General features: G+C 42.0%; 1 protein-coding gene across 1 annotated transcript in view; it reads right to left on the bottom strand.

Moving 5' to 3' along the window:
- Positions 1 to 857: 857 nt before the first annotated feature.
- UNC5C (unc-5 netrin receptor C) overlaps positions 858 to 22740 on the bottom strand; it is a 326895-nt gene continuing 305012 nt past the window's right edge. Inside the window, exons 12-16 of the mRNA XM_067557393.1 lie at positions 21230 to 21463; positions 14255 to 14404; positions 12840 to 13004; positions 1817 to 1995; positions 858 to 1317 (exon numbers count right to left, since the gene is read on the bottom strand). Coding sequence (XP_067413494.1) covers positions 1152 to 1317; positions 1817 to 1995; positions 12840 to 13004; positions 14255 to 14404; positions 21230 to 21463 — 894 coding nt within the window. The 3' untranslated portion in view covers positions 858 to 1151. The remainder of the gene's footprint in view (positions 1318 to 1816; positions 1996 to 12839; positions 13005 to 14254; positions 14405 to 21229; positions 21464 to 22740) is intronic.

Below are 22740 nucleotides of genomic sequence, written 5' to 3' on the forward strand. Positions count from 1 at the left end.
TTTGTGTAAATCATTGACTTCAATGGAACTACACTGATTTACAGCAGTGGAGGAGGATCTGATCCAGTATATGCTAACCATGTGAGTGGGCCCAGCTGGCTCATCTGGATGAGCACAGTGCCTGGCGAAGGGGAGAGAGGGTGGCATTTGAGGGGAAGTGTGTCAGAAGGACCCCTGCAACTCTTGAAAGGAGAGAGCAGATTCTGCCTACACATGAATGATACGTGCTACTGCTGAGAATATTAAAAATTAAAATAAAATAATAATAATCCTCGCACTGGGTACTTATTAGTAAATAATCATTATAGCAAAATCTTTTTGCAGGGTTGTTTCCCCCCTCTCCCCGCCCACACACTCCAAATTGCATCTCTCTCTCTCTCTCTCTCTCACACACACACTCTTAATTTAAGAAGGGAGTGGGTTATATTGTGAGTTGAAAAATGAATCCCTATTTTCCCTACAGCCCTACAGCTATTTTTTACACAGAACCCGTGGAATTCCCTTGGGGGAGACAGGGAGTAGTACATGCTATCCCGTTTAGCACCCAACTTATCTGCTTTCCAGATGCACACGTTTCAAAACACTTGTTTTACAACCTGATCTAGGAAACAGAACAATGACGGGAGGGTTATCTTGAGACACTTTGTTGCACGCATTTGTAGCAAAAGTCTGAATTTCACTGGAAATTGATCATTTGAAATAGCCACAACCAACTGTCCACAGCTTTGTCTAGAATGGCTTTAAACAAAAATATAAAGAGCCATGGACAGTCTCCTTACCCCTGTCCAGTATTTGATGTAAACAATGTCCATAGAAACTGGGATTGTTAAGAAAGTTTATCCATATAGCTGGATAGCAATAAAAAGCGTTTCCTAGGAAACTGTAAAATCCTGTACCAAGCAGTGTACAGCCAAGCTGAGAGGAACGTTAGGTTGATTTATATTTTCAAGGTACAACTTTGCATGATTTCTTTTAGATCCTGTGATAATGTACAAGGAGAACATATGGGAAAGTCAGGGCTGTTTTTTTCTTCTCTGAAATGTCTCTTGTAGAACTCATTGGTCTGGGTATTCATTTCGTTTCTTATTCATAGCTGACAGGGCAATACCACTCCCCTATTTCCATTCCTTCTTTTTCATTCCAAAGTTGCATCAGTATTTTCCTTCTGTTGCTAAAGAAACAACTGTCTCATGTCTTCCCATTTCTTCAAGGACTGCTGCCAACATGCTCAGGTTGCCATCCGGAAAATTCTGCGCTTCCCAGAGATCTAGGATCACACCAGTAGGACTCGATTTTGTAGCAAAATAGTTTAGGTACCTGCAGCAGAACAAAGTGACATGGTTTTGTAAGATTGGCTGCCACGTCAATGTTGATTCAAACTATCCACAAAGCACACCCAGTACGTATACTCTGCATTTGCATTCATTGTGACATCTGTAGGTCATTGTACTGCATTTGTGTGCCATAGCCTTCTGCACCAGATCATCAGCTAGTGTAAATCAGGGTTGCTCCACTGGCTTAAACAGAGCTGGGCCGATTTACACCAGTTGATGGGGATCTGCCCCACCTGTTTAGAACTGGTACTGTCCTCTTACCTATGTGGTTCTACTTTTTTGTGGGTCACTTACTCTGTAAAAGTGCTCTTTGAAAATTCCTCTCCCACAGAAGTCAATGGCAAATTGCCCACTGATTTAATTGGGACCACGATTGGGCCCTTAACAAGAACAACGCTGAGTGAGCTCCCCTCCCGTGCACACACCTGGAATAACTCTATAACAGCAGCTACGTTGTTGAGTCAGACAGGAAACACACCCACCTGTCCAATTTCAGTTTGTGGGCCAGCATCCTCCAGTCATGGCCCCTGGTCTGAGGGGCATCAAGGCTGCTGCAGAGCTTTTGTCTGATGGGCAGGGGAATACTGAAAGCGCTCGGTCCCACTATGGTGGTGATGGTACTTGCTGAATCCATAAGAGGATACTCAATGCCAGTAGGTTCCTAGGTTTTGGAGAAGGGATGGTGGCGGTGGAAATAAAGCAATATTGTTACTGAACACAAAAGCAATCGTCAAGCACAAAGGCAGAATCCTATTACTCCCCTTAGTGGGGGAGCAGCCTCATGCTAAACAAGTTGTATATGTGCTTTAAGTCAGTCAGCTGAAAGGAACAGAAATACTTCTAGCTAACTTTGTACAGGCAGCAAGTTGATCACTCCAGGTTGGACTAGATGAAAACCTCGGGCCCAGCTTGATCATTTAAGGATACAAGACCAAGTTCTTGCTTAGGGCAAAATGCTGCACTTAGAGCTGTACAGCAGATCTCAGGGCCTCTTCTGCGAGTGAAACTTTTCGTGATGTCAAAAGAGGGTGTCACAGATATAGGAAGCAAGGAATATCACAGATAAATTTTGGGGAAGAGCATTTGGAGAAAGATGACAGAAAAGCGTCAAGGGCCCTATGTTTCCCCCCTGTGTAAATGAAAATATGGAGTTCGAAGTGAAGCATTTACCCAAAAAGATGCATGGGACTTGGGGGAAGGGGTATATTTGATGCACCATTCATTCCCTCTTTGATGTGGGGCTAACCATGGTGTGCCAGTACCAACAGGTAGGACATCCCCTGTGGGGTAGTAAGGGAAGACACTTCTCTCTAAAATCTCCTTCTCCTCACACACATGGAGAGACACAGGTACAGAGCAATTGCATTGCAGCAGCTTGGTGGATATGCTGCTATTATCTCTCAGCCAGCACCTGTGCTCTGTGATTCTTTTGATGGGGGATAAACCGTGGAGAGACAGTTTACGCCTCTCCAGGCATTAGCTGATCTCTCATGTTTATGCGGACGTCAGTCTGCACTATGACATGGAACATGCAGCTTGGAATGGCTTTTCCCCAGCTCCGGCTGCCACCCCACTCCTCTACTCTCTCTTTTACACAAAGCCATGGGCTAAAAAGCAACAGAGGCGATTACACAGAGAAGGGAGTGTCCTGGTAGTCACCTTTCCCCTATATATACCCCTTGTGGGTTACTTTGCAGTTCTACTCCCCTCTGTGTTGTCTTCTGGCTGGCAGGAATGGGGGGAATGGAGCCACCTCAGGCTATTCTTTTACACTCCAAGTGTACACATTTGACATACAGAACTGAATAATCTATGAATGACAAGTGCTGAGTGCTTCAGGACAGCGACCTTGTCCATCTCCTTGTCTGAAAAGTGTTTTAGCATGCTTTGGATACAGAGTTAATAACAGCAGGATAACTCTCGGAAACTCTGGAGGTTACATTCTTTTAAGATTTTATCCAAACAAATCCTGTGATTAAATTTCGGTTGCCCATGTCCAGAGAACAGGTTGGCCTATGAGATCTGAGGTCCTTTGTCTGGAAACACCTCAAGAACGTCCTTTTTGGATGTATTCTGGCCCAGTCATAACCCAGAAGGGCATGATGCATAAATGAAAAAGGATGAAGGGAAAAATGAGCCAGACGTTTTTAGAAGTCCAGGAAAATTCATCTGGGTTCAATTTTTTTAAAATCCCAGTCAGATCACCCTTTTAGAAGATAGATGATCCCTTTAAGGATCCTCCTTAAACAGGAAGGACAGGCTCCACCTAAACCAAAATGGAACCAGGCTGCTGGCACACATAATTACAGAATATTCTGCAACCTTTTTAAACTAAATGGTCGTGGGAAAGCCAACAGGTGCAGAATAGCACACAGTTCAGGAAGAGACGTCCCTTAGGGACTAATTTATTGAAGGGGGAACTCAATATCCTAGTAAAGGGGATAAGAAGGAAGTTCATAAAGTACAGGTAGGAGTTAGTGAGGAACAGTCAAATGTAAGAGTCCCATAACACATGAAAGCAAGCAAACTGAATAGCGACAAAATGTACACATGCTTACATGCAAATGCTAGAATTCCAACTATTATGATGTGTGAACTCAGGTGCCTCAAATTAACTGAGGATATTGATATAATAGGCACGGAAACTTGTTGGAATGAGGATAATCAATGGAACATGGTAATACCAGGTCTGAAATATATAGGAAAGACAGAGTAGATTACATTGGTGGGGGAGTGGCACTATATGTAAAAGAAAAAACGGAGTCAAATAAGGTAAAAATCTTAAATGAAACAAATTGTACCATAGAATCTATATGGAGATAAATTCCACGCTTGAACAAGAAGAGAATAGCAGTAGGAATATATGACTGACCATCTGACCAGGATGGTGACAGTGATTATGAACTGCTCAGGGAGGCTACAAAAGCAGAAAGCACAATAATAATGGGGGAAACGCAACTATCCTCATATTGACTGGGTATGTGTCACCGCAGGATGGGATGCAGAAACAAAATTTCTAGGCAACATAAATGACTGCTTCTTGGAGCAGCTAGTCCTGGAACTCGCAAGGGAAGAAGCAATTCTTGATTTAATCCTAACTGAAGCACAGAATCTGGTCCAAGAGGTAACTATAGCTTAACTGCTTGGTAATAGTCACCATAATATAATTTAATTTAATGTCATGATAGGAGGGATAATATCGCCCAAAGGCCACAATGGCAACTTTTAACTTCAAAAAGGGGAACTACATAAAAATGAGGATGCTTCTTAAGACAGAAATTAAAAGGAGCTTTGCCACAAAGGTTAAATGCCTGCAAGCCACATGGGGACACCGTAATAGAGGCTCAGACTAAAGGTATATCCTGAATCAGAAAAGATAATAAGATGATCAAAAGAATGTCACCATGGTTAAGCAGCAGAGTAATGGAGATCGTCAGAGACCAAAAAGCATACATTAAAATTTGGCTGTCAAAACCTACTGAGGATAATAGGACGGAGCACAAACCCTGGCACGTTATGTGAAAAGTATAATTAGGCAGGCCAAGACAGGATTTGAGAAGCAACTTGCTAAAGATGCAAAAACTAACAGTAAGAAAAGTACATTGGAAGCAGGAAGGCTGCCAAACAGGAAACGGGGTGACTAGACGACAAAGGTGCTATAGGAGCACTCAAGGAAGATAAAGCCAGTGCTGAAAAGCTAAATTAATTCTTTGCATGTCTTCACTGCAGAGGATGTGGGGAAGATTTCCACACCTGAGCCATTCTTTTTAGCTGACAAATTTGAGGAACTGTCCCAGATTGAGGTGTCTCTGGAGGAGGTTTTGGAATAAGTTGATAAATTAAACTGTAATAAGTCACCAAGAGCTCTCTGTAAGTTCTAAAGTTTGTCTCTCTCACCAACAGAAGTTGGTCCAATAAAAGACATTTCCTCACCCACCTTGTCTCTCTTTTCTCTTTACATCCTTTTCAGGTCCTAAACTCTGACCAGGACCAGATGGTATTTATGCAAATGTTCTGAAGGAGCTCAAATATGAAACTGCAGAACTACAAACTGTAGTATGAAACAATCCTCTGTACCAGATGACTGGAAGGTAGCTAATGTAATACTGATTTTTTAAAAGGGCTGCAGAGGCAATCCTGGCAATTACAGGCTCGTGAGCCTAACTTCAGTACCAGGCAAATTGGTAAAAATTGTAGTAAAGAACAGAAATATCAGACACACAGATGAATAATATTTGTTGGGGAAGAGTCAACATGGCTTTTGTAAAGGAAAATTGTGCCTCACAAATCTATTAGAATTCTCTGAGAGTGTCAACAAGCATGTAGATAAGGGTGATCCAGTTAATACAGTGTACTGGCTTTTCAGAAAGCCTTTGACAAGGTCCCTCACCAAAGACTCGTAAGCATGGGATCAGAGGGAAGCATGGGATCAGAGGGAAGGTCATCCCCTGGATCAGTAAATGGTTAAAAGATAAGAAACAATAGATAGAAACAAATGATCAGTTTTGGCTGGGTTACCCAAGGTCTGTATTGGGATCAGTGCTGTTCAATACATTAATGATCTGGAAAAGGGCATGAAGGGAGTGAAATTGCAAAGTTTGCAGTTGAAACTAACTTGAATAATTTTGTAAAGTCCAAAGCTGACTGCGCAGAGTTAAAGGGCGATCTACCTGACACGGGTGGCTAGGCAACAAATGGCAGATGAAATTCAACACTGATAAGTGGAAAGTGATGCACATTGGAAAAAAATAATCCCAACTACACTTATATAATGATGGGTTCTAAATTAGCAGGTAACACTCAAGAAAGAGATCTTGAAGTAATCCTGTATAGTTCTCTGAAAACTTCAGCTCAATATGCAGCAGCGGTTGAAAAGACTAACACAATGTTAGGAATGATTAGCAACGGATAGAAAATAAAACAGCAAATATCAAAATATAAATCCATGGTGTGCCCACAGCTTCAATACTGGGTCAATTGAGCCTCACCTCAAAAAGGATATAGTGAAACTGGATAAGGTTCAGAGAAGAGCAACAAAGATGATCAGGGGTATGGAACAGCTTCTATACAAGGAGACTAAAAAGATTAGGGCTGTTCATTTTAGAAAAGAGACGATTAAGGGAGGATATGAGGGATGTCTCTAACATCATGACTGGTGTCCAAAAAAGTTACTACCCTTTCCCACAATACAAAAACCAGGGGTCACCTAATGAAATCAATAGGCAGCAGGGTTAATACAAAGAAGAGGAAGTACTTTTTCCACACAACATACAATTAACCTGTGGAACTCATTGCCATGGGATGTTGTGATGGCCAGAAGTATAATTGGGTTAATTAAAGAACTAATTTAGTGCATGGAGGATAGGTCCATCAATGGCTATAAGCCAAGATAGTCAGGGATGTAACCCCATGCTTGAGGAACCCTAAACCTCTTAATGCTGGAACTCTCCAAAATTGTCCTGTTCTGTACAATCCCCCTGAAGTTCTGGTACTGGCTACTGATGGAGATAGTGTACTGGGGTAGATGGAACACTAGTTTGACCTAGTGTGCCCATTCTTATGTTCTTATATTTTTATGATTAGGGTTCCCTTGCGGTTTTCAGGAATGAAGTTAACCATCAAGTAATCTCAGCAGGCCAGATTGTACAAGGTGCTAAGTGCCCTTAACACCTTCTGAAAACAACAGGAATGGAAGGTGATTAGCAGCATGAGAGAAATTTCCCTAGAGTGTGTTGAAGATTGAGGTGAGGGGAGCTGTCTTTCAGGAAAGGGGATGTATAGGGGATAGCACAAGTTATTTAAAGTGCGCTAGGGAAACCATGTGGGCTCACTAAAATCCAAACCAAAATCAGTCCACATTACCAGGCAATCTGCTAACCTAATAGCACAATTTAGCTCCTGCAAAGTGCTTTTCATCTGTAGATATCAAAGCACATTACAGAGAAAGCAAAGTATACACTGTCTCCATTTTACAGATGGAGAAATTGACATAAAGTGGTTTGCCTAAGGTCATTCAGAAAATGAGTGGCAGAGGACAGAATCCAGGTCTATTCTGTGATCACTAAATTGAAAAGAGACATGGCTCCAAATAAAACTGTGCATGAATAAGACCTGAGCCTCTCAGCTGAGTAATGGGTGGAGAGTTTGTTTTCAAAAAGACCAAATATGGACCAAACACCAAATGGGAATTTAAAAAAAAAACAATTTAAAGTATGAATAATACCAAATTGGCATTTAATGTAGATGAAGGCAATAAAAAAGCATCAATACAGTATCTAACTTACATCTGCAGCAGCACAAGAGAAGTGAGTCTAATAATTACTTTAGCTTACTAGAATCAAAATACAAATGTTGCCTGTGAACTACTAAAGCCATAAAAAAATCTACTTTAAATGTCAATTTCTTTATTTTTCTACGAAAAACTTGTTGCTCTGTATAACTGGCTACAGGAGATTCCCCACAAACACAACAGAGAACAGTCTCAAAACTTTATAATACTTGGCCCAAACTGCCATCACACAACTTCCAGGACATCTCATTAGCATACACATCACATCTTAGCAGCAACAACTCAAAGTTTTAGGTTTCCCTAAACACTATTATACAGTGGGAACAGCAGGTGTCAATGTTTCTAGCTCAATCCTTGGTCTTTGGGTGGAATTATCCTGTATTTCCCTTCTCTTCATTCCCCTATCTATTCCTTTTAGTATCTAGTACATTCCATCCATTTTTTTAAACGTTACATAATGACATTTTATGATAGCCATTGAAGAAGTCTAGAGAAGTCTCACAGAATATCTTCACACTAATAAGCACAAAGAACTACTGACTATAGTCTCTAATCACAGACCAAACTACAGTGCTTGGTGTGTGTGAGTAAAAGGCCTGTGTAAATAAATTCTACAACACTGGAGCTATTAACTCTGTAATAGAGATTTGTGTCCTGGAACATGGGAGATACAGAATACAGGTTCTTCAGGGCAGTGGTGACTGAAAGCATCACAGAGGTAACACTTTCCCTCTCTATCTGTAGGCCAAAGCATGCAATGGACACAGCTCTCAAGGCACTCTGGCTTTGGCACTGTAGTTGAATGTTTGCCCTTGTGAAACTCAGAAATATTTCAGGGTTCATAAAGATTTTTGCATAAGGCTGCTTTGGGCCTGTTTCTTTGTGGGGAATTGGGGGTCTTCTAGAATTAAGGATTGGGCAAAGACTGAAAACCTCCCATTCTCTCTCATATTATCATTTATAATCATGGGTATTCCAGTATCCCTATTTGAGATCAGACTCCATTGTGGAAGTCTCTGCCCAGATATGTAGTAAGACATTGTCCTTAGCCAGAAAAGTTTGTAATCTAAACAGAGACATACAAGGGGTAGAAGAAAGATGCATTATAATCCCTACTTTACTGGTAGGAAACTGAATCACAGAGAGATTAAGAGACATGCCTAATGTCACATAGGGAGTCTGTGGCAGAGCCAGGAATTTGACTTCTTGTCTCCCAGTTCAAAGCCCTAACCACACAAGCCCATTACTCTTTTCTTAACTGGAGACAACTACACACACTCACTCTCTCTTCATCTAAGGACCTTTGTACTACAGCCTAGTTTGGGTGAGGCAGGGTAAGGGCCACCCCTTGCCACGTGCCGCTTGCCATCAAAACTAGCATAGCAAAAAAAAGCTAACTCATGTGGTGACTCAGTCCTGCATGTCAGCTCTTAGCACTGATTGCTCTTCCTGCCCCTTACACGGTGGAGATTGGAACACCACCGTATACCAACCATGATGAGCAATTCTCACAATCCATAGCCTTGCTAAATGAGTACTATTCTCTCACTGCATTAGTCCCTGCTTGATGGAATCACAGCACAAGACAATAGTGTTATTTCTGTTCCCTTTGACTCTACTACTAGATCCTATTACTTATATTACATATAAGCAGAAGAAGATGATTACAGTGTGCACTTGCGTTTCATTAAAACTACCACCAATTCTTTCACTTCTCTGCTAGGTTAAATCAGAGATTACCTCAATGCAGCACTTAGACAGTAATTGTTTATGATCGTAGTTTTACCATCTGTCTTTAATGTTATGTTGTCCCCAGTTGAATATACAACTTTACACCCAATAACCAAGCAGATGTTATGGGTAATGGAGTCATCTCACAGCCCTTCCGAAAGTCACTCACAAGACTCACTTTCCATGATTTCACAGTTCAGTTTGCCCACTCTCTCTTCTCAGCCAAAATAGTGGTTACATTTGAGCAGCTGCTCTAACAATGTAGTAATGACGACTATTTTACTGTAGCTGTGCCTGGCTGATCTTGGCCCTTTGACCGCTTCCTTTATACAGATTTATAATACAGAAAATTAACTAATAATTCAGGAAGAGGATGGGGGGGGGGGGGGGAAGAGGTAAGTTTTAAAAATGAACATAGCCATTGATAAAAGGTGCCAGCTTGTCAGCCAGGGAGACGGAAGTTGTCTGTCTATCCAAAGAGCATGTACAGCATAGGGAGGTTCAAGGAAAGCTCCTGCAAATACCTTGCCCGTGTGACTCAATCCTTAAAAGTGGAAAGAAGTGCCTTAGGGATGAAAGGCTAGTTCATCCTTCATGCCTGGCAGTCTTTGCCAGCTAGACCGCAATTAGTGCCTGTTGGAGGGTGTGGGATTCATGCTGTTTATCTCTCTGGTCTAATGATGCTTTTGGAGTGCCAATAACCACAGTATCTAGGCACTATTCATTAAGAACTGGGGGTGAAGGCCACCAACATTTTCACATAGGTCAACAGCCACTTGATGACAACGAGGACTTTTTGGGTCACTACCAACCCGGTGTTACTCTCAACTGGTGACATACAGAAAAATGGCTCTCTGTTTTCCTTACCAACCTTCACAACTATCTAGTTTACACTGGTTTATTTGTTTATTTATTTATCTATCTATCTATATATCTAAGCTGTCAGATACCTGTGGAGAAACCTCACTGACATTTCTCCCACCCATCCTACCCGGAGGGATCATACTGCAGTAGAACCATGAAAGAAATCAATTTCTTTATCCTGAGGAAACTGACAGAAAGTCTTTATGTTGCAGCCACGCTATTTGAAGGATCATTTCTCCACAAAAGGGGGATTTTAACTTCCTTTTAATTTATTTCTATGCCCGATCCACCATCCTTTTCATCAGCCGGCATATGTGCACTCCCAACAGAAGGCAGTCATCAAAGGGATAGGCCCCCCTCCCAAATTCTGCTTCTTCTGTTGTTTTTGGAGCTGTACAGTTATTGAACTTTGCAGACCTGCTGGGCCTGGAAAGTGAAAACGCCATCCAAAGCCAGCAGGGGTGAAGCTGTGTGGCTCAGAGATATGGCCTGTGGATTGGAAAGTGCCAGTGGTTGCTATGGTATCGTGACATTCCTTATTAATGTCAGTGGGGCCTTTGACTAAAGATGTTTGTAAGTCAAAAGGCTCATGAAACTCTGGGAGGAAATGGTGACCGCACTGTAGCAGGCTGTGGAAAAGAGAGAGGGTTCTGCAGGCCAAGTTTATTGCTTTATAGAGAAGGACTATCCTTAACTATGAGACAGAGGAACAAGATATAACCTATCTGTCATTTCATACTGCATAGGGGACAAAGGACACAGGAGAAAAATGAGATTTGTTTTTATTAGTATAGTGGGTTTCCTTACCCCTTTCTGGTATCTGAACCTGGGCTCTCTTTTTTCAGACTTGCTCTACTTGTAAAGGTCAGAGTATAAGGAGACCTCACAATTTCACCAACTTCAGCATGCTCCAATCACTTTTTTACCTATTCCCCATTTTTTGTTATTGTCACGTGCTTGCTTCCTAGACAAATGATAGCATTACTCCTGGTTTCATAATTAGGTTGTAATTTCCTGAGGTAATCTCATAAGGTTTCCACACTGACTCATATGTCATCATTTTCTGATGCCGCATCGTTGTTCAAGTTATTTCAGGACACTGAGTGTCCTGGGCACCTGGCTGGTATGACATGAGACAAGCTTGCCAAAATCCAGATGGAGAGCAATGCTACTCCTCTGTGTGACTCCCATCAGAGGACTTTGCAGCTAACCTGGCTAGGTGTGTGCTCCCTCCTGGCTCACAGAAGCTACCAATGGCTCTTTGTGAAGCAGTGGCTGGTCAGAGTGGTAAAACTTGCCCTTATATTCAACCTCAAAGCATCATTTACCACTAAGTTTTACTGTCCCAGAGAGCTGAAGTCCTTCAAGAACTAAGGTCAACAAAAAAAGGGACCAGAGCAGTGTACCACTCCCAAACTCCTGTGCCATCTCTAACACTTTTTCCCCCTGTGGTATTAATTTTGGGACACAACAAAGCAAAAGACCCAGCCCCTCAGACTCTTTTCCCTGTGCTGATGCACCTATCCACTCTAAAATCTACAGATTATTTTCCCTAGTGCTGCTCCTGGGGTTATTTGCCTTTTGTACCTTCAACATTTCTCCATTCCTCTAGTGACCAAAAGAGTCTGATTATACATCAAAGTCATGACACATATCTGCAAAGTAAGATGTAAGGCTCATCTATTTCCTGAGGCTTTTGCTTGACAGAAATGTTTTAGAAGACACTGAAAATTGGCACTGGGTCAGTAAATGCTGTATACTGGTTTTTATAGAATGAGCATGTGCTTAAGGCACATTTGATTGGTGTACTTTAGACATCTATAGATAACTAAACATAGTTAAATATAAAAGAGGGCTGGGTGCCTTTCAGAAGAATGGTCATCAGGGACGGCTAGTCATTCCCCTTTCACCGAGATACAGCTCCACCTTTAGATAGCCGTGAGCAGTTTAATGCAGTAAGCCAAGCCCTAGAACTTGGCAGGAGCAAAAATTGAAGGGAATGCCCATTACAGATCTAATGCCTTATGCTCCCTTTTGCATAGCAGTTACTGTTGGGGCTCAGAGTGAACCGGTTCATATCAATCCAGCACGCTTCCCTTCCCCCCACCCCCATGAGCACCTGCGGCTGTGAGAACGAGGGACTTAGGAAGAATGAGTGGACGGCTGAGGACATGACCATCCTATGCAATATAATGCATGACAAAGTGTGCTGGAGGGACAGATCCCCGGTGTGTAGGGGAAAGGCAGAGCTGCAGGGAGAAAGGCACAGTCACCAGGAACATGCCTACCGTTCCTCTCTTGTCTCTTTTGAAGGAAGGATGCTTCCTTCCAGAGCAGGGAGAGGAGAGCCAACAGAGCAGCCAGGAGGGGCATGAGGAAAGAGAGAAGAAGGCAGTTGAATCCACACGTACTATCTAGCATCCATGAGAAGGGAAAGTACTTACAGCAGTCATGAGAGAAGTTAGGAAGCCTGTTACTGCCCCGCCATCAGGAGGAAGGAGAAAATGAATGGGTGTGGCAAACAAACACTGGGAATGTGAGCAGGTTAAGGGTTGTCTGCTGGGAAAGTACTGCTACTTTTCCTCCTCACGGGGCAGCAAGGAGATGGCAAAGCCCTTTACCTCTGATACTGTACAGTTGAGTTGGAAGATCTGTCCTTCTCCTTCAACCTGCCGTACACAGAGTTTACAAATCAGCTCCAGCGTGCTCAAACTGAACCGTTCCAGGCTGAAGGTACAATGTAGATTTCTCTGACACCCACTCCAGATGTGGTAAAAGGGAATTTCCTGCAGGAGGAAAATGAAGGAACAATTTGAAATGATCATGAGCACCTACACTTTTGATGTAGCTAAGGGCTGGTTCACACTTACCCGGAAATTCGGTGGCAGTCGACGGGAGTTATGCAAACTACACAGAGTAGTTTGCGTAACTCTCGTCGACTGCTTCTGCGAGCTGTTCACATTGCGCTGAGCCGACGGGAAAAGCGTTCCCGTCGGCTCAGCGCTATGCTAGTTGAGGAGGTGGACTTATTAAGTCGACTCCCTCATCGACTGAGCGGGTCTCACTGACTGCTCAATCGATCATGAAAGATCGATCGGGCGGTGGTGATTTTGCCAACCCCAGTGTAAACATAGCCTCAGCAAATTCTCAGCTGAGCTCTCAAAAGGCTCTGGCATGAATATGGCAAAGGGGGGTCATGAGTGTTGTGAGGAGATACTGTGCAGTCTCTCTGAAGAAGGAAGAAGCACTTGACTTTGCTCTTCAGGATGGTGGTCCCCATTGTAGCTTCCTGTTGCAGTGGAGACTAGCAACTGAACTGTGCAATGGAAACAGACAGAATAAAAATAGGCAAAATCCTCCCCTGCCCCTCAGTGATGAGAAACCTTCACAAATTCCAGGATGCTCAGCTGCTCTATCACACACTTTACGAAGGTGGGTGTATTTGTTTTCCCTCTTCCTTAAGGCTGAACCTGCTGCTTGAGTACAAAAGACCTGGGCACTCTAAACTCTCAGTGAAGCCCATGCCTCTCAGTACTGGGCTCCTATGGGCCACATTCTGGAAACAGGCAGAAAGGTGTGTGTATTCTGGCTCGTAGGAACCTCATGCACTAACCCGGACTCTAACTCCTGTCCTCTCTGCACTGAATACTCCTGCCAGATGCAGCTTTTCTGATTGTATTGATCAAAGTTTCTCACCCAGTGCATTGTTAAAAGGGAATTTTGGATTTTCATTCAAAAATAAAATGAACCCATGCCAGTTATGTGGCCTGACACTAATGAGGAGGGTGAAAAGAAACCCAGCCCTTTACTCCTCTCCATTGCTCAACGACATTGAAAACACACACTGTGTGTAACAGAGGAGAGAGCGCTGGTCATGGGCAACAGCCTCAAGAACTTCAGTGTACAGGAACCTAAACAGTCTCTGTGTCTTGTTTTTAAAAAAGCACTGTGCAATGGTGTGTCACTACATATCTTTAAGCCCTTCTACTGTGACCTATGCATTTCAGTCATCGTCCAGGCATTTGGTGATTTTTACCTGGTATTTAGCCAGCAATTTGCTCTTCCAGAGAGAATGGGCAATGTCGTGAATGGACAGACGGAGGTTGTGGGTGCTCCCCTTAAAATGCAGAGCCTTTGGTTCTTCCAGTAACTGTCCTCCCATCTGCCTTTCCAGTTGCAGAACTTCCTAAGAGGCAGTATAAAGACAGAAAGTAGTCAGTTTGTGATTAAATAAATATTATTTACAAATGTGCCATAAAAGGGCATGCTGTACTTCTACTTCCTGAAGATCAGCTGCAATGGATGTTCTAATCTGTGGAACAGGGAGTAAATGCACACACATATTGTAAGGAATAATAGTACCATGTAAACACACATCTCTTACAGGAAAGACATTTGTATGAAGGGGTCTGAGAATAAGCACACAGATAACTCTTTCTGCCTTACATCGCACTTCTAGTGCAAGAACACAAGTACGGCCTGTATTATCCAAGAGGACTGCACACACCCATATTTCCATTTGGGAAATACATTACATGACAGGTTGGGTCCCACATGTGGATTGCTTAATTGCTTGTGAGAGTCTAGGTCAAAGCCGAAGGACACAGGCAATGCTGGCATATTGATAAAGTGTCACCCTGGACACTGCACATCCTGAAGGCATTTAACAGCAGCCTTAATATTTTGCCTTAAGGAGCTCCTACTCATGAAAGTGTGGTTCCATCAATATACAACTGGTGATTGGAACCGACCAATCAGATTATCCCTCATTTCAAACTCTTCTATGAATCAGGGTATGTAACAGAAATTAGAAACCTGTTTGTCACAGGGCTATTATTACCTCCTGAAAAAATGCAAAACAGTGGAGAGAACAGCGTGATTAAACAGGTGTGTATATAAGTGTGAAAGCACAGCGTTTGAGAGAGCGACTAAAACAGTGACTGATCAACAGCTGTTGAGAGACAGGGAAGAAAGGCTTTTGCTCTGATACACAAAATTAATATGTCTTTGAGCAATGACACTCCCAGTCAATACTGGGCCACTTCCTCATCTCTGCATGTTTCCCACACTGATGTACACAGGTAAGCCAATGGCAGTGTATATGAAAGATGACAGCACGAATGCACAAATAGCTGCTCTTGTACATAAACCCAGCCCGACCCAGGATCACACACAAGCAGTAGCATTGATATACCCACAAAATGTGTCATGAACACAGAGCACCAACCACCAACAACAAAGCAGGGGCTTTTGAAACCAAGAAGAGAAAGTAAAAGATGGGGTAATTGAAGTTGTTTCTACTTCAGTTGCGAGACATAATAAGCTGATGTTGATCACGTTCAATATGTAGTTACCATAATAGAGAAAGCTGATGTCCCCAATGAACCTGGCACCTGAGAAATTCTAACGCTAAAATGATGTTTGTTTATCAGCTATTAGAAGAAAAGAAACATAATTAGAAACCTTTTAGATTAAGGTTGCGCCAATCAATCAGTTCCAGCTTCTTTCCACTGTGCCCTAATTACCTCATCAAGATGTCTAAAGAGCAATCGATAGTAATTATCTGATTACTATAGATCTTCATTATGTTCAAATTATCTCCCTGGGATGTCTAAAAGAAGATTCATGGTATTTCATGCGGTAATTGTACCTACCAACGTCTCAAGCATACACACTATATTTGCACATACAGTTAAACAACAGACACTGTGAAGGCCTGTGCATGTACAGCAGCTTTGATGACACTCATCTACTTTCCCCAACACTAGAGTTGGGGCTACAGGAGGAGCAGCAGGTGCTCAGTATTACCAGTGGGAAAAGAAGACACTGTGGATTTGGGTATCTAACTTTAGGCATCCAAGCTTGAAAAGGTTTGTCTTTATCCTGATATACATTTATGGGAATGGAAAAAACCCACTGTAAACCTCTGCTGAACAAAGCTCCGGGTCAAATTCAGGCTAAACCACTGAAACTGAGAATTAATTTGAGGATGGGGAGAAGGTATACCCAGTTCATCTCCTGCCTTTCAGCAGGCTGGCACAGACATGTTGTGTGCCCTTAAGATCTTATTGGTGCTACCTTTACATTTATTGAATTACTTGCCTCTTTGGCTGTTTGTTCTACACAGCCATGACCTTCTAAGAGAAGAAACCTTAAGCCTGTGTCTTTCCGTCTTTAGTGCCAAATCCTGGCCATTAACAGGTTCCCACCTTGTTCCCTTCCATGCCCACTGGCAAAGGGTTCCCTGTCATGCAACAACAACTCCTATGCAACCCCTGACAAATTCACTACACCTAAATGCTGTCATAGTATTTATCTATAAAGAATGTTGTGCAGGATGTAAAATGAAAGGCTATATGATATTGGCCATCATAAGCATTGCAAGATGTATGTATGGGGTAATTCAAGAAGTTGTAGATATGGACTAAAAATATGTATAAACTATGTAAGCAGGTAGGATAGATAAATGAGTTTTTCCCAGACAAAGGATTTGATTTACCCATCTGCTTAGGTCTCCAACATTTGCATATTAAGTCAACAGGAAAAGCAAGTTAACAAGCGAGTGAGAAGGACAATATAGCATCAGCACACCGAATAACAAACAGTGGGGGAGAACTTTGTACCCTTTAAAGGGATATATTTCAAAGGTTTTCTGGACTATGAGGAACAGGAAAAGGAATGATATGGTGCTCCATCACTGAGGGAGCAAAAAGGATGGCACTTTCTGTATCCAGGAAAGCTGGATCCTTGTCCAGGGGGCTGGAGATGCTGGGAGGTTACTTTAGTTGAGAAACTCAACTTAGACAGAGATTTTAACCTGCTAAAATTAAGTTTAGTCTCCTGGAAGCATATTATATTTTTGTTTTGTTTGTGACCGTCTTTCCTTCTACCCTTACTCTCTATCACTTGACTGACTCTTTATCTTTGATAATAAAATTCTCTTTGTTTAGCTCCAGCAAGTCTCTCTTTTGCTAAGGCAGAGGGGTAACAAGGTCAACCCATATTTCTGGGTGCCTGGGAAAGTGTCTCAAATCTTCTTGTATAAACACCTTCATGACACCAGCAGTAAGATATGAGTTTATATCCTCTTAGGTGTCTTCTTGTAGTAGGGGACCAGCTAGCAAGTGTGAAAAATTGGAACAAGGGATGGGGGTAATAGGAGCCTATATAAAACAAAGCCCTGAATATTGGGACTGTCCCTATAAAATTGGGACATCTGGTCATGCTATCTTGTAGGGCTGAAAAAAATATATCTTTGCTCAGCAATGGTCCTAATTCATTATTCTCACACAGATCATGTAAGCAAGACAGCGGCTACCAATATTTTGAAGCTGCCAGCTCATTGAAACCACAACAGGAAGAACTTACAGTTAATATAAGTTTGTGGCTTCAGAAAGAAGATATATGATTTGCCTTTCTCCATGAGACAGGATGGACGTGCATGAATCCAAATAACCAATAGAAGGTAACATAAATAATATACTACTGGAAACTCAAATATCATACTGGGGGCAGAGGGTAAAAGCAGTTTGGCAGGCCTGTTAAATTGTGACCTGTTTCACAGATACAGTTTGGTAGCTGTCTTATGGACCAGTCTCTTCCATGATTGCCATATTGAGTAAAGGAGCTCAGCTACTACAGTGGCAGGGGCCATTTAAGTGGACTGATGGACAGTCAGGAGTAAAGCAGTGATTTTCAAGCACATCCATACTGTGAGCCCATATTACAACCGAAAAGTTTCAAGTCCCCCCTCACATTTAATCTTAAAGAAAGGGACAGGAGTTGTGATTCCCCCCGAACCTATTTGCAGCTCCCTTGGGGGTCACAACCTTAACGTTGGGGACCTGTGGAGCAAAGAAAACTCCACTATGGATCCGCGTTGAAGCAGGGGTAAGCAATTCTGCTTCACAAACAGAAGGAAAAGAAGCAGATTTCACAAGCCATTATTTCTGACAAGTCATTACAGTCTCCAGACTCCTCAGGCAGTTCTGGGGAGACAGCTTACTCTGCATGATTAGAGGGAAAAGCTGTTGGATAAATACATCACTGTGCTTTCAAAGCAACTGCTCACCGTCCTTTAGTAATTGTTGGGATGGATACAGCATGTGTCAGATTCTCTTATTTGTAAATAATAATAGAATACATTTGGCTGCCTATTAAAATAAATACATACCCCCTAAAAAGGCTCCCCAAACCTCAGCCATTCCAGCACAGAGTTGTTGGTCTATCAACACATTCTTAGCTCCCACCAAAGCAGCAACGGGAAACTGCCCCCACTCTGCTTTTTTCCCCCTTTTTTACCTGCTCTTCTTTAATGTTACTAAATTCAACTCTGGGAGATGCAGATTCAGCAACCTCTTCTCTGGGATGAGAGGAATTCCATCCCTTGTCTCGTCTGAGGCTGGCACTTCTCTAATCTACCCAATCCCCAAATGATTGTTATTCCAGACATACTTCAAATCACTGCAAAGTCCTGAGCAGTCCTTGTTCTTATCCTCCAACTTTCCACCCAAACCCTCAGGATCCCATGAAACAACCAGTATCCTTCCAGTTACAGACGGGATCCCTTATTAATTGTTATTATTAGTAATAATACTATTAATAATAATAATTAGTTTGTATTTTGGTAGTGCTAAGTGACCCCAATCATGGATCCAGGCCCCACAGTGCTAGGGACTCTACAATCACATAATAAAAAGATGACCCCTTTCCCGACAATCTTATAATCCACCTACAGCCCATCAGTGTTGCTCTTCAGTCAGCCAGAAGAGCTGCCAGAACAAAAGCATTACCCGCCCTTGTTATTCTGCAGAAGGAAAGATTGAGACCCAAACTCTGGTCTCATGCTTGGCAGTGCAAAGCGCTGCTATAGAACCAAGTCCCACAACACAGATTTTGGTTATCTTTAAATACTTGTTCCATGCTTCTCCCTTAATCTTTGTGGTAGAATCTGTCACACAGAGCCTTGCCAGAGTGAAGTACATTGCAAGGGCTCATTCACAATCCTTCATTCTGAGGCCAACCTACTTTTTCCATTCCAAAGACTCTTTATTTTCCATAAACTGTGGTTGAAGTGCTCGTCCTCTGCTGAAGAAAGCAGACGATGCTAATATCACTTTGTGGACTGGAGGCCATGAGGCACTTGTTCAGAACTGTCTGTCAGGTGTTACCAACCCTTGCAAGATCCAACTCCAGAAGACACAACACTGCCAACACTGAGCCCTTTGTAGTACATTCTGAATAAATAACTGGGAGTTGGAGAGGAAGTGAGGGATTAACCACCAAATTACAAACCAATCTTGGATTCTGGCTTCCTAACATCAACACAATCTCTCCAGTGATTTACAGTCATAAACTCTCTCTCTTCCATTCATTATCACGGTATGTTATAAAGGATTCCCCCTCCATTTTACTCAACTGTTCTTTGATCCTTTGCACAGTCTTATTTATCCAGGTGAATTTTACTGGACCGTTCCAAATGCTCAAATTAAAATAAAAAATCCACTCAAAAGTGTCTAATTAAATTCAGCCATCTCCTGTTGCCCAAGGTTTCTACACTGAAACTCACAACAGCATTCAAACAGCTTCAGTATTTGCTACAAGGGAGCTTTGAATCTCTTATTTTCATCTCAGAGCTTAATAAACCAATGGAAAATTCCATTAAGGCCATGGGAATCAAGAGGAATAGAGGCATAAGGGTGTCTTGGCTTTTGGCGATCCTCAGCCTGGTTGGTACAGAAGTCCCTTTTTCCAACTTTTAGAGAAAAAAATCAGACTATGAAAAAATAATCATTGTTTCCAAAAGGGTTCAGCTCTGACAAAATCGTAATTTTCTATATAAAGTTCCCAGCTGCTTTATAAACAAATCCTATGGTGAACAACAGACCATGGTATGCTAGTCTCTACTCTGCTCTTCAGTGCACTGCTTTGCTAAATTTCTGATAACTATAGAAAGTACTCCCATTAGCCCAGTGAAAAAAAGTAATAAACTGTAACATCCAGGAAGACATGATACCAAACAACATTTGAGATGAAAATGGAATTTTCCAGCCACCGCGAAAGTCAACACAAACATCTCCCATGTTGAAACATGTACATGAGTCTTGTTTCTAAGTAAAGCTGTTAACAGTGTTCTTCTGTACATTGCACTCACTTAATGTTGCTTAGATACCACTGGCAGTGCAGCTAATCAGTTAGTGTCCAGGCTTTGAACTCTTCTTGCTACATAGATGGCATCTGTAGATCTGGTTATGATTACAGAAAACTTTGCACATGAGTTAGTATATTTATTATAATGAGCATCTGTCTTTATTGTCTATTATAGGTACTGTATATACACATGTATATATATTTATGTTATCCACAATGTATGTTTAAACTTATGTATATGTTAGAGTTATATACAGAGAAACTTTTAGGTATATATTTGCTGTAGAAAGCAACAGCCTTGGTGTATTTCAGTTGCAGATTCTCAGCACAAAAACGGCACACAGAAGTATAACAAAGCAATATAAGAGTAGGCAATGATTAACAACCCAGGAACTTTTTTTATCATTATCAGCTATTTACAAAGTGGTATTTATACATTTCATCATCTCTGGGGAGCTGGCACTTACCATTAAAAATACATGAATAATGAATGAAGCCCTTCTGCACCTTATTGCCCTTTAATAATGCAAAAATCTTAGAACTCAGTTTATGATACAGGTAAACAAAGGAACAGGGAATGCTGGGGGGGAAATAAGTTTAGCATTTGAGTGAAATCATTACGCAAAAGACAATGGGGTTTGGGATTTTGTTCGTTTGTTTGTCTTTTTCTTTGTATAAAACAGTGGCTTGTTGTCAAGTTCTTCACCCAATCAAATATTAAATTAAATTAAATTAAATTAAAATTAATTAAAAAACTATCTAGGGAATATAAATGACAAACAGCAGCACACTGATTTAGGAACTATTCACTAAAGTTACCATTATCCTGATACATTTAGATGGCAAAGAGAGTGGCAGTTACCTTAAGGGCATCCTGAGTGTCATCCAAGCAGTAGACTCGGATATTGTATTCCAGCGACGAGCAGGAGAGCGGTCCAAAGATGGCCAGCTTTAGACGTTTTGCTGCTGCTTTGGTGGTTGACTGTCCCACCAGAGCATAGGTGCTGAGTGTTTCTGTCAGGATATGGCAGGATTCTGGGTCTAGCTGGATGTAGCATGGGGTGGTGAAGTTCTCCTCTCCAACCATCACCACATCCTAAAGGATAAACAGGCAGAATTAGAGAGACAAGGGCAGACACCAGAGAAGCCCATTTGTTTTGCATTAATCAGGACTGGGAGAGGGGCCAGACAAAGCCTATTCAGAGATAGAGTCTTGACTGCAGAACTCCATCTCCTTAGATGCTCATTGAAATCCCAGAATTTATCTTAAGTCCTTCCTGTTTGGATCATTTTATTAACCAACACTTAAAATTGCCCTGCTTCTAGCTTACCTTCAGGGCAGATAAAGGGAGGTGGTGTTGGGTGCTGAGTCTCTGCCATTGGCTACATAAAACTTAGGATTGTTTTATGTGCAGCAATGAGATGCTTTTAGAGTGATGAGTAGAGCTGGGCAAATAATGAAAAATATCACCAAAAGTTTGCAAGAAAAATGCAATAAAATGTGTTGAATGAGCCATTTGATTAATATTATTTGACGTGCTCCAGACAGGGGCACTCAATACATTATCTAAGTGAATAATGTCAGTGTGGGCAGCCACAAACTATGACACATCGTTGAGGACTGCAAAATGACTCAACTTCCTGAAGGTCTTCGTGCCTTGAATATCGTTGTTAAGGATGCTGTGGTTTGGCTTGACCAGATTGCATATGCGAAATATAATATAGTGAATAATAAGAGTCTGAATTTCTTAATTTTCATAATCAGTGGTTTGTTAGGACTCAGACAGGAGAGGTAACCCCAGTGATGGCTGAATGCCACATCTACAAAGCATATCACCCACTGCTTCATCAGACTAATCCCCCATGACAAAACTGCAGGGCCAAGGCAAAACACATACAAACCAAATACAGACAGATTGCTTTTTCACCTTCTTCCCTGTGCTTAGAAGAAAACAGCTCCCCCCACCACTATTTTCCCCAGTCAACACTGTATATTGTAGTCTGCATATGGCACAAGTTGCTTTAAATGGCTTGAGGAAAAAAAGGTAGCAGTAATAGATTGTGATTCTGCATTGCAAGAACAGCTCTGGGATGCACGAGGCTCTGAAGAACTCATCCACCCTATCTTTGCTGTCATGAGCTGAAGAGCAGGTATCTGGCAGTGGACTGAGCAGCTGGATTCAACCAATGTTTAGGAGCAGATTCAGGATCTCAGGATGAGGAAGGGCAAATGCAGCACATTTGCAAAGGCGACATCACCCTTCTCAAGGGCAAAAGAGAGGTTACCATCTGCAATGCTGATTACATTCTCCTACTGGCCACGTCATGAAATATTTGTATGGGATCTGGCAGGAACACCTTGCCTATGGCAAT

This window comes from Emydura macquarii, unplaced genomic scaffold, assembly GCF_026122565.2.
Source record: "Emydura macquarii macquarii isolate MOO-44397 ecotype Brisbane River unplaced genomic scaffold, CSIRO-AGI_Emac_v2 contig_1790, whole genome shotgun sequence".
NCBI classification, from domain to species: Eukaryota; Metazoa; Chordata; order Testudines; family Chelidae; genus Emydura; species Emydura macquarii.